Source organism: Geotrypetes seraphini, chromosome 12 (assembly GCF_902459505.1).
Source record: "Geotrypetes seraphini chromosome 12, aGeoSer1.1, whole genome shotgun sequence".
NCBI classification, from domain to species: domain Eukaryota; kingdom Metazoa; phylum Chordata; class Amphibia; order Gymnophiona; family Dermophiidae; genus Geotrypetes; species Geotrypetes seraphini.
Window position 1 is genome coordinate 48,384,138 of NC_047095.1, and position 14,896 is coordinate 48,399,033.

Sequence of the window (14,896 nt, forward strand, 5' to 3'; positions counted from 1 at the left end):
ACGTCTCAGAACTCTTTTCAATCCCTCTGAGAGTGTATCTATGTTTGTCTGCGACTGGGAGAGAAGAGGAGAGGCAGATTGAAAGGAGCAATCTTCTACTGCTATGTTTTACTATATCAACAATAAGCTGGAACTGCCATTTTTTGAGGAGTTTATTTCTCTAAAATCCCCAGTCCAATGTAGTCCATTTTTGAACTTGATGTGTTTTAACTTCCCCCATGCCAAATTTGGTCCCATTTTGTTAATTTTTCAGAGAATTATTTTGACCTCCCAACAGACATTATTGACCTCTTAAGTATAATTTCTTGGCTTGGGATAAATAAAATAATTTAAAAAAAAAAAGGCACAAGTGCAAGAAAAAAAAAGTGTTGAGAAAATGACAAAGAACGTCACAAGTGAAACCCGACGTGTACAATTATCTACAGAAAGTGGAACCCGACGTGTACAATTATCTACAGAAAGTGGGCCACGGTCTTTCCCATAAACATGCTTGATAGTATCTTTACCAAAAGAAATAATTTAATGCGACACCTGTCAGCAAGTCTTTTCACAATCTGCTCTGCATCTGGCGCACTGTTGGTGCTAGGCTCGACTCTAGTACTGTAAAGAAAAACATATATAATTTTACCTGTTGTACGCATAAATAGTTTATGAGCTGGGCTTTCATACCCTTGGGAAGTGTTCAGAGCTATCCAATCAGGGTTTATTAGCTTTGCACTGAAAAACAGTAAAAGATTAGCATATCACTGTTTGTGAAATTCCAGGGCCTTTGCTATACATATAGGACTAGATTGAGTAAATGGCACCCAAATTTGAGTGCCAAAAATGAATGCTGAACGCTATTCTATAAATGGCACTGAGCTGGATGCCATTTATAGAATAGCGTGTAGTGCTGGGATCCAGCCCGACTTTGAGGATGAGGATTTCCACCACCTGAAATTTGGTGTAAATCCTCATGCACAAATTAGGCATGAATCCCATGAATTCTCTAATAATGCACGCATGTTTAGTGAATACCCCTGACCCACCCATGCCCTTTTTTCAGTTGTGTGCTAAAACAGCCATCTAGCAAGATGCACATGTAAATACCAATTGTGCCAATAAATGATTGCTGTCGTCCAATTATTGGTGATAATTCTCAATCAAGCCACATACAGCCAAATTTGCACACACAACTTTAAGCACCATATATAGAATCAAGGGGATAACAACTTTATATGTGCCTCCTTGAAGAGTCTAGTGGAACATGCACTCTTCATCTTAAAACAGAGTACATCTGCATGTACGCAGGTGATTTCCACACTACAAAGCCCTTTCTTTGCATTTATATGTGTGATTTTTTCTTTTCTTTAAATCTTTCTTTTATGTAATAAAATACAACATAACAAAGAAAAAAATAGTTCACATTAATGGAGAGCAATGAGCAATTAACAGGCAATAAACCAAATAATAGCTATCATCATTTAGAGATATTGATCCCTAATTTAGACCCGTTCTTTTTCCGGTTCTTACTCTTTATTTATTACACTTATAGCCCACATATCAGACATCTATGTGGATAAGAACAATAATTAAAACAAAACATGACCTACATCAACAAACAGAACATGGCAGATCATTATAAAATAATAGCTTACAGTAAACAACCTTAAACCTATACCTATACCAGTGGGTGAGCATAAAACTTTACATTTACAATTCCCTCAACTTATTAAACCCCAGGAAGTAACGTTGAACGCCCTGTGGGACTTGGTAGCTATCATTCCAAAAACTATAGCCTCTCAATTTAACCAGGTAGAAGAACGACTTAAAGACACGATAAGGATATCTCTGGGTTGCAGAAAATTACTAGTGATGTTAAATCACAGATTGAAACTCAACAACAAAACATTAAATCCTTTAAAATAACACAGGAGGCACTAATTAAGGACAATACAAACCTAAGAAAGCTTGAATCACTTGAAAATTTCTCAAAAGTAATAATCTTAGATTAATTAATTTTCCTAAGATCTCTACAACTCCTAGAGACATGCTCAAACGCTATTTAGTGGAAATTCTTGAAATTCCTGAGTCTTCTATCCCATCTTCACACAGGCTTATTACCTGCCTGTTAAAGATACTAGTGATCAAAAGAACCCTCAAGAAGCGAATCAAGAACCATTGCACATATCTGCCTTATTAGAGTCTTCAGACAGGGAAGTAGCCATTCCGGCTACTTTGCTTCTCTCAGTTGCTCTTACTTTGGATAAAACATGGCTATTGAAATTATACTTTAAAAATAAACATAAAGAATTTTTGGGATTAAAAAGTTCAAATGTTTCCCGATTTGGCCAGGGACACACAGAGGCGTAGAAAATAATTTTTATTGTTAAGACCAGCAATTACTGACCTGGGTGCTACCTCTTTTTCTTCGATACCCTTGAAAATGTATCATTCATTATAAGTTGCATAAATTTATTTTCTTTGAACCCTCACAACTGACAACATTCTTGTCACTTTCAAGACTGGAGAAAGCTCATGATGGATAGATGACTGCCTTATTACAGTTCAACCTATAACTGTTTCTTTCTTTTTTAACTTAGAAACATAGAAACATAGAAATTGATGGCAGAAAAGGGCCATAGCCCATCGAGTCTGCCCATACCAATGACCCACTCCCTGATTCTTACTCTCCTAGAGATCCCACATGAATATCCCATTTTTTCTTGAAATCTAACACGCTGCTGGCCTCAATCACCCGCTGAGGCAGCTCGTTCCAATGATCTACCACCCTTTCAGTGAAGAAGTACTTCCTAGCATCACCCTGAAATTTCCCTCCCCTGATTTTCAGCGAGTGTCCTCTGGTTACCGAGGGCCCTGTAAGACTGAAGATAACATCTTTCACCTCTATACGCCCAGTAATATACTTAAAGGTCTCAATCAAACTGATTACGGTACTTTAAAGTTCCGTTTAATTTAATCTTGGATCCTATATGAGGACTTGAGCGAGATTCAAGATAGAACTTATTCTCCCTTTTTTGGAATGTTTATATTATGTTGGATGTCTTTTCTTTATTTCTTGAAGCTTGCTTTCTGTACAAGTTTAAACTTGATTGTTTATATTTGAAAATTGATAAATAAATAAATAAATAAAAATTAATTAAAACCAAGCAATTACAAAATGGCCTAATTTGAAACGGCAAGTCGAAAGAAGTAGGCGAAAGAATGTGGTTTTCAGACTTTTTCAAAATGCCAGGAAATCAGAAATCAAAAGAAAAGTTTCTAACTGAGGAGGATCATATAAAACAAAATTTCTTGTTCTTTATAGGCAATCATACAATGATAGAAAAAAGTTGCACCTATAGATAACACTTGAGATTTATAAGTCAAAAATTGCTTCCTCATTTGTTGAGTATTTCTAGATACATCTGGAAAGGTGAACATCTTCTCTCTAAATATGAGGTAAGGCAATTAAGTTCACAAACTCATCCTAGAAAAAGTGCTACATACCTTGTTGTTAAATATCGCTATGGTCATCTTTGAAGCACTCCCCTTGGGAAGCTATGCACCAACACCAGCACTTAGTCAACCCTTCAAAGCAATTCTGGAACTTTCTGTATGGCCATCAGAGCTGTCGTCGTTATTATCCTTGATGTCCTGAATGTCATGAAAATGTCTTCCTTTAAATATTTCCTTTATCTTCAGGTAAAGAAAAAAGTAATTGGGGGCCAGATCAGGTGAGTAGGGAGGGTGTTCCAATACAGTTATTTGTTTTCTGGCTAAAAACTCCCCCACAGACAGTGCTATGTGAGCTGGTGCATTGTTGTGATGCAAGAGCCATGAGTTGTCGGTGAAAAGCTCAGGTCATTTTTGTCTAACTTTTTCATGCAGCCTTTTCAGCACTTCCAAATAGTAAACTTGATTAACTGTTTGTCCAGTTGGTACAAATTCATAATAAACAATTCCTCCGATACAAAAAAAAAAAAAAAAGGTTAGCAACATCGTTTTTGACTGACTGGTCGAACTTTTTTGGTCATGGAGAATTGGCCGACTTCCATTATGCACTTTGACACTGTTTCAGGGTCGTATTGGTACACCCATGTTTCATCACCAGTGAAAACACAGCCCAAAACATCGTCTTGCTTCTCCAAAAGGTCTTGGCAAACTTTGACTCTCCTTTGTTTTTGTTCATCGGTGAGCTCTTTTGGGATCATTTTTGCACATACCTTTCTCATGCCAAGATTTTCAGTTAAGATTTTCCTGTTTCTCCATCAATGTTTATTTAGCCTGCTATGCTTCTCACAGTCAGCTGATGATACTGACACACAATTGGATGAATTTTTGCAATGTTTTGTCAGTTCTGCTCATTACTGGCCGCCCTGACCTTTCTTCATCAGTGACGCTTTCTCTCCCCTCAGAAAAATGTTTAATCCATTTTGTACACTGCCTTTTTCTTCATGGCATTATCCCCATAAACCTGGACTAACATGTCCCTGATTTCATTTTTACTCTTGCCAAGTTTAACAAGAAATGTAATGTTTGTTGCTCTAATTCAAGCTCCGACATTCTCAAGACAGCACACAAAAACATGCAACAATAAAGAACGCCACTCAGCAAGACACCACCACATGTCAACACAAACACAGCTATGAGACACTTATATACCAGGGTTATGAAATCTTATCAAGTTGTTTGTACAGTGTTGCCAACGTAAGCGCATGGAGGCCAATTCGCAAATTTGATTGTTAGACCTTGTATACGAGTGATTTTCACATCTGGCTCAGGTATCTTTCTGACAATATGGCAGGTATTCAGAGTAACATTCCACTCCATTTGGAGTTTAAGTTGATTTTCTCCTATCCTATCGTGGGAACTTTTAACAGAAATGTACAGCATCACCCAAATCCTAGGCTTGTAATGAGTAGTCCTTTTAAAAAAATGTACTAGTCTTCACTCACAGTACAGGGCTGTTAATTTATAAAGAGACTTTATGGCAGAGAAAACCAAAATCCTAAAGGAAAATTCTGATCTGTTATGAACCAGGCTCACTGTATCAGGTCAATAAAAGAGGTTCAGAACATGGTACTTTTTCTCAAATTCTTTCAAACGGTTCAGCTTCTGTCTGTACTTATAGGTCTTCAGTGATGTCTATCTCTCCCAACTGCATAGCACAGAAATTCAAAAACCTCTTTCTTCAGACAGGTTCCCCTTAAATAAAATTGTGTGTTCTCTAAAAACTTACTTCTTTGACAAAGCATTTAACCCCCAACATCCCTATAGGTGCAGAGCAGAACTGCAGGTGCTTGAGATTCAGCATGGAAATACTTTTTACTGTGCCTCCTAAACCTCTTAGTTGGAACAGTAATTTTTCTATTATTTTCATCTTTTCTACCATAATCCCCCAATTGCCCAAAATACTCGGCAGCTAAGAGATCAATATATAGAATAAAATACACCATAAACAATATAACATTTGAAAGAGTTCTGGCATAGATGATATTCCTGATATGCGGTATAACAAGAAATAAACTTGAAACCTGAAGTAGCTTATAAAGTCCTCAAACCCATAGACGTTTTCAGCAGCAAACCTTCCTGTTTATCTGCAATTCTGCCTCTCTCTCCTTTGTGCAGTGTGTATTCTGGTCCCTTGAGGCTCAGGTTCATCATACCCAGATAGAAAGTAACTTTGCTTACCTGTAACAGATATTTTTCATAGACAACAGCATTGATCAGGCACACAAGTGGTGATGCCATTAGATGGCACAAGGAAGGAACTCTTTTTCCACAGCTCAGAACTTTAGTGTAAAGTTCTGGATATGCACGAGTATGTGACCCTTCTCTAATGCACAAGGCTCCTCTGCTCCTCAGCCAATTCCAAAGTTCAGTGAGACAACTTTCAGGTAAGAAAGGGGGGACTGTGTGCCTTATCAATACCGGTGTCTAGAAAAAACATCTGTTAAAAGGTAAGCGACATTGCTTTTTCCATTGACAAGCAGGACTGAGTCAGGCACACAAATGAGTGACTCCCAAGCATGGAACTGTCTTGGCTACTAGCCCGCAGTCAAATGCAAGAGTTGTTTGGTCATAAGGAAAGACAGACCAGCACCACTTGACCAAATTTTGCTTAAGTAAAGCACTTATAAGAACTCTCCCTTGCTTTCCCTGACTTGGGTCTGCTTTGCATTTAGTAGCCTCCATACTGTTGCAACTCTGTTTAAATTTCACATTTCCTTAAGAAAAGATTATTTAAAGTCACTACTCCTAATGACTACGATCTATGAATAAAGCATCACAGAATCTATTCACCTACTCTACTAGCAGGGCTTTAATTACATTACATTTCTAGACATTGGGACGTTGGATCATCTGTTTTATTGTCCTTTGATACTCAACTTTTGGAAGTTGACATGGGGACAGATTAATGTTATACTTGAGTCATCAATTCCATTGACTTATGAAGTTGTCATATGTGGAACATTATTACATATTAAGCCCCCCATGGATTGTTATAAATGCTGACTCTTCCTAATTATGACTGGGATAGCCATGTAGATGATAACAAGTAATTGGAGGAATTGGGATTGCCTCAATTTTACTTTTTGGTGGGCGAACCTATGCTCCAGTTATAGGTTTGAAAAAATGAATACTGAAATGCTGGGGCATAGTAATGTATTTAAACTGATTTGGGGCCCGTTGACATCTTTTATTACTTCTCTGTAGTTGTTTTTTGTCTTTAATTTCTGTGCCATTTCCTTACACATCCAGGGTGAGTGGGAGGGAGGGAGGGGGTAGGAGTGCACTATTGTATTATTTTAAATAAGTGTAGGTTATTGAAAAAGTATATATATTTATGTTTATGGGTGGGTGGGATATGACTTTGAATATCTGTAAATTGAATGTGCTTTTCTTGATTTGTTACATGTTCTTATACCTGTGTGTTGCACTGTTAATATTTGAAAATTAATAAAGATTTAAAAAAACAAACAAACCACATTTCTAGACCATAAAACCTCTCGAATCGATGTGGTTCACAAAAAGTAAGAATAGTGTACAAATAACCTTTTTTTAATTCTCAAGAAATCTTGTGAACAATATTGATTTTAGTAATTTTCTGAAATGAATGTAAGAACAAGACCTTATGAATTTATGAATAAAGAACATAGTTCCCTATCCCAGCTTGCCGCCTGCTAAGCAAGTAGGCGCTGATGGAACAAAAAGGAAGTGAGACTGGAGCTCAAGGAGGGGTGGATAAGCAATGGGGCAGCAGCAACAGGAGAAAAGGGGCTGGATTAAGAAGCAGAATTACTTCTCTGCTCCAGGTTCACGCCCTCCCCTCTCCTTCCCTGCAAGCTGTATGGAATGGAGCGGTTTAAGAACAACACTCCTGCTGCTCTGAAGACTCAAAAGTGGCAGAACTGTGCTCCAGATCATTCCCTCTAACATTAAGCCCTATGTATGGAAGTTGGCAATTGGCATAAAAGGCTGGCAGTTAGTAATCTGTAGAATTTACAAATCCACAAACCAGCTGCATTCTGATGTGAATCGTTTAGAGCTCCACTGCTCTATTCAGTTCTCCCTAGGTTGTCAATTTGGAAGCGAAATGTTTGCCTATGGCTTAAAATCTAATCATCTCTGGGACATTTCTTCTCTATGGATTTCCTCATTCTGGTATTTAGCAGAGTACTAGAACTGAAAGATTGGGAAAACTCCTTGGGATGTCTCCTTGGACTCACTACCTTCTGTCAAACAGCATTGTATGTAAGTCTTATCCTCTCAAACTACAGGTTGGACTCATCACTCTGATCCACTGAAAACACAGAATAAAGATGTCCTTGACATGAATAAAATTTAAAATATCGAAAATTAACTTACGCATAGGCACATAACAGACTGTGATAGGCAGTAAGTGGAGGATAGTCAAGGCCCCAGAACTGTAGATTATTATCACTGGTATTGAAGTACCTAAACAAATAACATGACCACAGTTAATCATAGTCCACATTATAAAAAAGTGTCATAAGACACCTGCTTCCCAATCTCATTCTGTGGACCTAATAGGCTATCTATTTAATATGTGTTTGGCAGGGTACAAGACTCATATTAATGCATGAACACTCGCTGCTCCTATTAAAGCACAATGCATATCACTGGAGTATAAAATTTGAAGATGTAAAATGGAGAGTGACTAACAAGGCCACATCCCCTTGGAGGGGTGGAGATGGGAAAATGGCATTTAATTAGAGGGAACAAACTTGAATCTTTCTTTTGAAGACTGTCACTCTGAAGGGTATTACTATAGAGCTTGCGTGTCATATGCTTTTGTGATAATGCGATTATTTCAACAAATGTATAATCCACCAATCCCCCAAATGCTTGACAGCTAACAGAGCAACATATACAATAAAATACATGTGAACAATATAGCATATGAAAACAGCAGCACAATGAAAATCAGATTATATCAGAGTTCTGGGGAAACAGGACTTCCTGAATTTGGCTGCCATGCGTAAAATGAATACTAATGTTTTCATTTATTTCAAGAAAGATATAGTGGCACTAGAAAAGGTTCAAAGAAGAGCGACCAAGATGGTAAAGGGGATGAACTCCTCTTGTATGAGGAAAGACTAAAATGGTTAGGGTTCTTCAGCTTGGAAAAGAGATGGCTGAGGGGAGATATGATTGATGTCTACAAAATCCTGAGTGAAGCAGAATGGGTACAAGTGGATCAATATTTCACTCCGTCAAAAATTACAAAGACTAGGGGACACTCAATGAAATTACAGGGAAATACTTTTAACTAATAAGAGGAAATATTTTTTCACTCAGAGATTAGTTAAGCTCTGGAATGCATTGCCAGAGGATATGGTAAGAGCAGTTAGCATAGTTAGTTTTAAGAAAGGTTTGGACAAGTTCCTCTAGGAAAAGTCTATAGTCTGTTATTGAGAAAGACATTGGGGAAGCCACTGCTTGCCCTGGATCAGTCTATAGGTATGAATACCAGTGGTGAGAGAGCAAATGCCGTCTGAAAAATGCTCAGAAAAAGTGAAACTCTGAAGGGGGGGTAGATACCTCCCCTTGGTAAAAGAGTTTACCATCCAATCATTGCATTTACTTTGTAAAACATCACTCTCTAACCGTTGGTAAAAACTTCAATTGGTTTTTGAAAAAATTTGCTTAGTCGACAAAAAATTGTTAGAGAGTGATGTTTTACAAAGTAAATGCAATGATTGGATGGTAAACTCTTTTACCAAGGGGAGGTATCTACCCCCCCTTCAGAGTTTCACTTTTTCTGAGCATTTTTCAGACGGCATTTGCTCTCTCACCACTGGTATTCATACCTATAGTCAGTTTCCCATTTATTATCATAGTTATTTCACTGACTAGTGTATATATATGTCCCTGTAAGCTTTTTTGACGTATGCCCTGGATCAGTAGCATGGAATATTGCTACTCCTTGGGTTTTGGCCAGGTACTAGTTACCTGAATTGGGCACCATGAGAATGGGCTACTGGGCTTGATGAACCATTGGTCTGACCCAGTAAGGCTAGTCTAATGTTCTTATTAGGATTAATTCTGAAAGTCTAGTTATAAAGGCATATAGACACCTATGTTGCCTGAATGTAATGTTTTCTTGGGGGAAGTATAAGTTAACAACCCCCCCCCCCCCCCACAAAAAAAAAATACATACACTTTGCAAAGTAATGTAATCATAGAAATTAATATATTCATACCACTTTGCCAAATTTATCTTCAATAAAGATTAAAACAGTTCAGACATAGATTCCAGTATTTCCAAGTGGGAACTTGGAGAAACTAACATCTGGGAGACACTAACATCTGGGAAACTCTTTCTTGTAAGTTAGCTACTAAGAGTTCAATGTGGTTTTAACTTCAGACTTAAACTATCCTATAAACAAACCTCTATAAAACAATCATGCAAATCAGAGACTGCATACCATTGGTAGACAGGAAGATTATAGGTTATTTCCTGCCAATGTCTCTGGGCTTCATAGTCTCCATAAAGAGGAGATTTTCCAGCTCCTACAAAGAAAGTAGATACAATTGTCACATCAACCTGAAAATTTGCTAAACATAATATTAGGTTGGTTTGAAAAGTGTGGTAAAAAAGCAAGTTAAACAACATAGCCTCCATCGAGTTTCCAGTTTTTTCGTATTGTAGGAAAAATAAGGGTTGTGTTTTTTTTTTTTCAAACTGCAAAATACTCGGTGACAGCAAGATGACTTAATGCACTGTGGCGCCATTTCATGAATATTTACCACACTTTTCAAACCACCCTCATATAATACCATATCCTTGCATGTCTCAGTTGCAGTCAAAACAATACCACAAATAATTACAAAACAGATTTATTTATTTTTAACATTTCTATACCATTTTTTCCAAAACGGGGAGTTACATACATAAAATATTAAAAGTCAATACAAATAAGAACAAAAAACAGGCAGATTCAATCTTGCATAAAGTCAATTGCTCAAAGAAATGCATCTACAAATAGTTGAGTCTTTAACATTTTCCTAAATGAGGTCCTCTCTCCACATTTTCGAATCAGGCCAACAAGGCCATTCCATAGCTTGACTCCTGCACATGTAAAAGTCATGGCATTCGTTTCCACATATTTAGGATAAACCTTTGTTTTCAATGATGCAGCACTTTTGGAACGCAGTGAGCTTAGAGGTTGATAACCAGACATCATACTCTTAAAAATGTCAGGCATCGTACCATATAGAAATTGATGACATAACATAATTGCTTTGTATTGAATTCTATACACAACTTGCAGCTAATGCAATTGTCGAAGATAAGGAGTAATATGCTCATATCTTGATGTTCCAGTTATCAATCTGGCCGCGGCATTCTGAACCACCTGCAATGCCACAAAAATCTAAAAATATCCCCCCCCCCTTTTTTTTTTTTTTACTAAGCCATGGTAAAGGTTTCTGCCATGGCATGGAGTGCTAAAAGCTTCGACACTCATAGAACTCCTATGAGCGTTGGAGAAGCATTGGAGTATTAGCACCCCGGGCCATGGTACAAACCTCTACCATGGCTTAATAAAAGAGGGCCATAGTTTTTTTTAAAGAAATTCCTACCAGTAGGCCAAAGAGACAATACAAGTCACCCCAAAAAAGCCAATGTTAATTATCAGCTTCTTCTATCTCTGATATATTACCTTAGACTGTATGCACAATTTGACAACAACTTGAAACCTTAATGTAGTATATATAATTATTTGTAACACGTTTAACTCTGTGCAGAATTCTATGTAGCAATATGCTGCTTGCAACCTGCCTAGAAATGAGGATTTGGTGGGATATAAAATTGCACATAACACAAACTTATTTTCTGCTGTATGTTATTGCAGATGGTTTAATTCCCAGTTCCTTCAATTGGCCTGGGATAGGAATTCTGGAGGAGCAGCAATATTCATAGTCCCTAGGGAAAAGGGAATTTTGGTTCTTGTGGAATGATACCTAGATGACACCTAATGGCTGAACTTAGGACCATGGTTGCAGGATTCTTAAAGAAACCTTTGTACGTGGGTCCTATTAATGGGTACAGAGTACAGACTAGCCCCATTTAAAGCCCTAATAACAGCATGGCTTCATTTTTTTTTTTTTTTAAAGTGGAGCAACATGCCATCCCACTATCAGTTGGTGTATTTCAGGACTCTGTCTTGGAACCTCTTCTCTCTCCATATTTGTACCCATGGTGCTCTAATCTCCTCCCATGGTTTTCAGTAACATCTTTATGCTGATTATACCTAGACCTACCTCTCCACAACACAAATTTCAACAGGAACCCAAGCCCAATCTCACCCTGCTTGTCTGACATTACCGCCTAGATGTCCCAGCGTCATCTGAAATGGAACATGTCCAAGACTGAGCTTCTTTTCCCCTAAACCCACTTCTTTTTCTGTAGGTAACACAATCATCCTCCCCATCTCCTAACTTTGGAGTCATCTTTGACTTCTCTCTCTTTCTCTGCACATATCCAAGAGACTGCTAAAGTCTATCTTTTTTTCCCATACAACACTAAAATTCATCCCTTCCTTTCTAAGTACCAAAACACTTATCCACACTCTCATCACCTCACACTAAGGATTACTGCAACTTGCTCCTCAAAATTCTGATGCATCACCTATCTATGAATGTTTCTACACTCACATAATCCCTCTCCTCAAGTCACTTCATTGCTCTCCATTTCCATATGCAGTTTAAATGACTCAAGTGCATTCATTTGGGATCTCTCCCTTCCTGTAACTCTATTCATCAGGTAAGTCACTTTTATCTGTACCCTTCTCTACAGCCAACTCCAAACTTGTTTCTTCCATCTTGCTGCACCCTACACCTAGAATACACTTCCTGAGTCAGTGCCTCATGCTTTGTCTCTGGTGCTACTCAAATCCAGACTACAAGCCAATCTTTTTAAGGCTGCTTTTAACTCATAGCTCCTTATTTACCTGTTCAATATTGACATTACATTTATTATGAAAATAATTAAAACAACTTCTTAATCCCTTATTTGTTCTTTTTGTCCTGGATAGATTGTAAATTTTATCAAGCAGGGACTGACTCTTACATGTTTGCATACAGTGCTGTATATATCTAGTAGAGCTATGAGAATTTTATTTATTTGGCTGAGAACCTGGGGGAACTGGGTTTGATTCCCACTGCAGCTCCTTGTGACTTAACCCTCCATTGCTCCAGGCACACAACAGATTGTGAGACCACTAGGGATAAAAAAAAGTACCTGCATATAGTATATTTAAACTGCTTTGGATTGTAATACAGTATATCATACCCATTACCCTTAGAAAAAAAAGGCCTATGGAAAAAGTTGATCAAACAGTAGTCTATTTAGATTATTATATAATTTAGAAGAGGTGGAAATTAATACCGGTACCAGATAAGAAGTGTTTGCAAAGAACCAAAACAATATAATACAAGGCAACTGGGCCAGATTCTCAGCAGTTCAAAACTAATGAGTTCTGGATTCAGTTCACACCTTTCCATTAGTAGTTCAAGGCAAGTTACATTCAGATATAATATATATTTTCTTGCCCCCACCCCTTCCCCAAGAATTTAGAATCTAAACTTGAAGCAAAGGAAGGTGAACTGAGTTGCCCAAGATCACAAGCAGCAGAATTTGAACCCTTGCTTCTCTGTTTCTCAGCTCACTTGTTGTTTTGTTTCGTTTTGTTTTTTTTAAGAATCATTATTTTTCAAAATAAATATACAAAGTATACAGATAGTTATTATAAGTATACAAAAGATAGCTCAAACATGAAACAGACTAGTTGTACATTTCAGTTAATAAGCAGTGAGATAGTATTGATTATAAGGCAATACAACCAGTGTCTCGTATCAAACAAATCCAGCAGGGCCAGAACATATAATTTCAGTTGAAAGTATACATACGAAACATGGAAGAAAGTTCCCAATGAGCATCACAAATGACTTAATTAAATGATAATTAGTGACTATATGTAAATGGTCTAAATCACAAGAAAGTTGAACAGGTCTCAGCTCACTTGTTCTAAACACAAAGCTACCTTCAAGACAGCTTAAATTAAACTAGCTGGTCTTTATCTACTAACATTTACTAAGTTACTATTTTGCAAACTGCCACATTACCCGAATAAGAATTAAGCGACACGGACCAGCGCACCACCAGCCCTAATAACACCGACAGCGCCGTCAAACTCCACGTTTCCATCGCTTCTTAACGAGAAATGAAAAAAGGAATACAAGAGTCCCCCCGACGAGGAAATGCAAAGCCACAGCGCAAACTTCCTCATCGGTCCTCACTTCCACCTCAGCTCAGCTCAAGCTCAAGCTGCGGCGCCCTCAATACACAAAAACTCCTACTGTCCGCGGCGCGGATCTATGACGTTTCAACTCAAGCGCGCGCGCGAAGCTCGGTGCTCTGCGAATTCGCGCGCCAGGTTAAAAAACAAAACAAAACAGGGAGAAGAAGCGGAGAAGGCGCGATCTCGCGCTGCCCTACTGTAAGGATTTGCTGCGCATGCGCTATCGCTTCAGACAGCTGGGAGTGGGAACGACGTAAACCCTAAGCATGTCACGTAACAGCATAGATTTTTGCCCTGCCTCCGTGAATGTGTTTACGTCTTGTACCTTCTTCCCTAAGCTTGCACCGACCTGTCCATGGCTCAGAGCTGTGTTCCTCTTTAATTATTATTAAGTTGTTAGTGATGGGATATCGGGGGCTTCTATCTGCACTTCTGCACGTGATACTGATGGGCAACCTCGTGCTACTACTACAGAAGACAGTCCCTCAAAGGAGTTTATAAATCTAAACGGACAAACATGTTGGTGGGCAGTGGGGAATGGGGTTTTGGATTGAAGACTAAAGCACTCCCTCTATATTCCCGGGGGTTCCGTTCCAGGAACCCCCACGAATGTCAAAATAACAGTGAATACGGTTTTTAGGCAGGGGAGACAGGAGAGGGCAGCCGGAGCGCCGACCAGTGAAGGCTGTATGGTCGCCTCTTCCTGTACTAAAGTCGGGCCTCACCAATCAGGAGCTGCTTTGACATGCTGGCGTTAGCGTCTAGCGCGCACCGCATTGTTGCACACGGTAGTCCGCGCGCGTTAATGCCATAACGCACCTTAGTAAAAGGAGCCCTGATTGTTTATAGATTTTTTTAAGACTGTAATATAGAGTAGAGATTATTGCAATACCTAGGGTCAAGTTAGGTTTTAATATAAATATGATCTGTATAATTTATATTGTATTTATCTTTTTTGTTATATGACAAAATTCAATAAAATGTATTAAAAAAAAAAATAATATATACCAGATGAAAGTTTTGTTTGGGATGATTTTGCTGATTGAATAATTTCTGTGACTAAAAGAAAAGTTACATAAGTCAGA

At 38.2% G+C, this 14,896-nt stretch overlaps 1 protein-coding gene across 2 annotated transcripts in view; it reads right to left on the reverse strand.

The window, feature by feature from the left end:
• Positions 1 to 14,032, reverse strand: part of ALG6 (ALG6 alpha-1,3-glucosyltransferase) — a 55,320-nt gene extending 41,288 nt beyond the window's left edge. The window contains exons 1-4 of one of the 2 annotated variants that reach the window (XM_033917221.1): positions 13,636 to 14,029; positions 9,936 to 10,020; positions 7,852 to 7,941; positions 629 to 717 (exon numbers count right to left, since the gene is read on the reverse strand). In XM_033917221.1, the coding sequence (XP_033773112.1) occupies positions 629 to 717; positions 7,852 to 7,941; positions 9,936 to 10,020; positions 13,636 to 13,717 (346 nt within the window). In that variant the 5' untranslated portion in view covers positions 13,718 to 14,029. Of the gene's footprint in view, positions 1 to 628; positions 718 to 7,851; positions 7,942 to 9,935; positions 10,021 to 13,635 lie in introns of both variants that reach the window. The other variant, XM_033917222.1, reaches the window with a different exon arrangement.
• Positions 14,033 to 14,896: the final 864 nt, after the last annotated feature.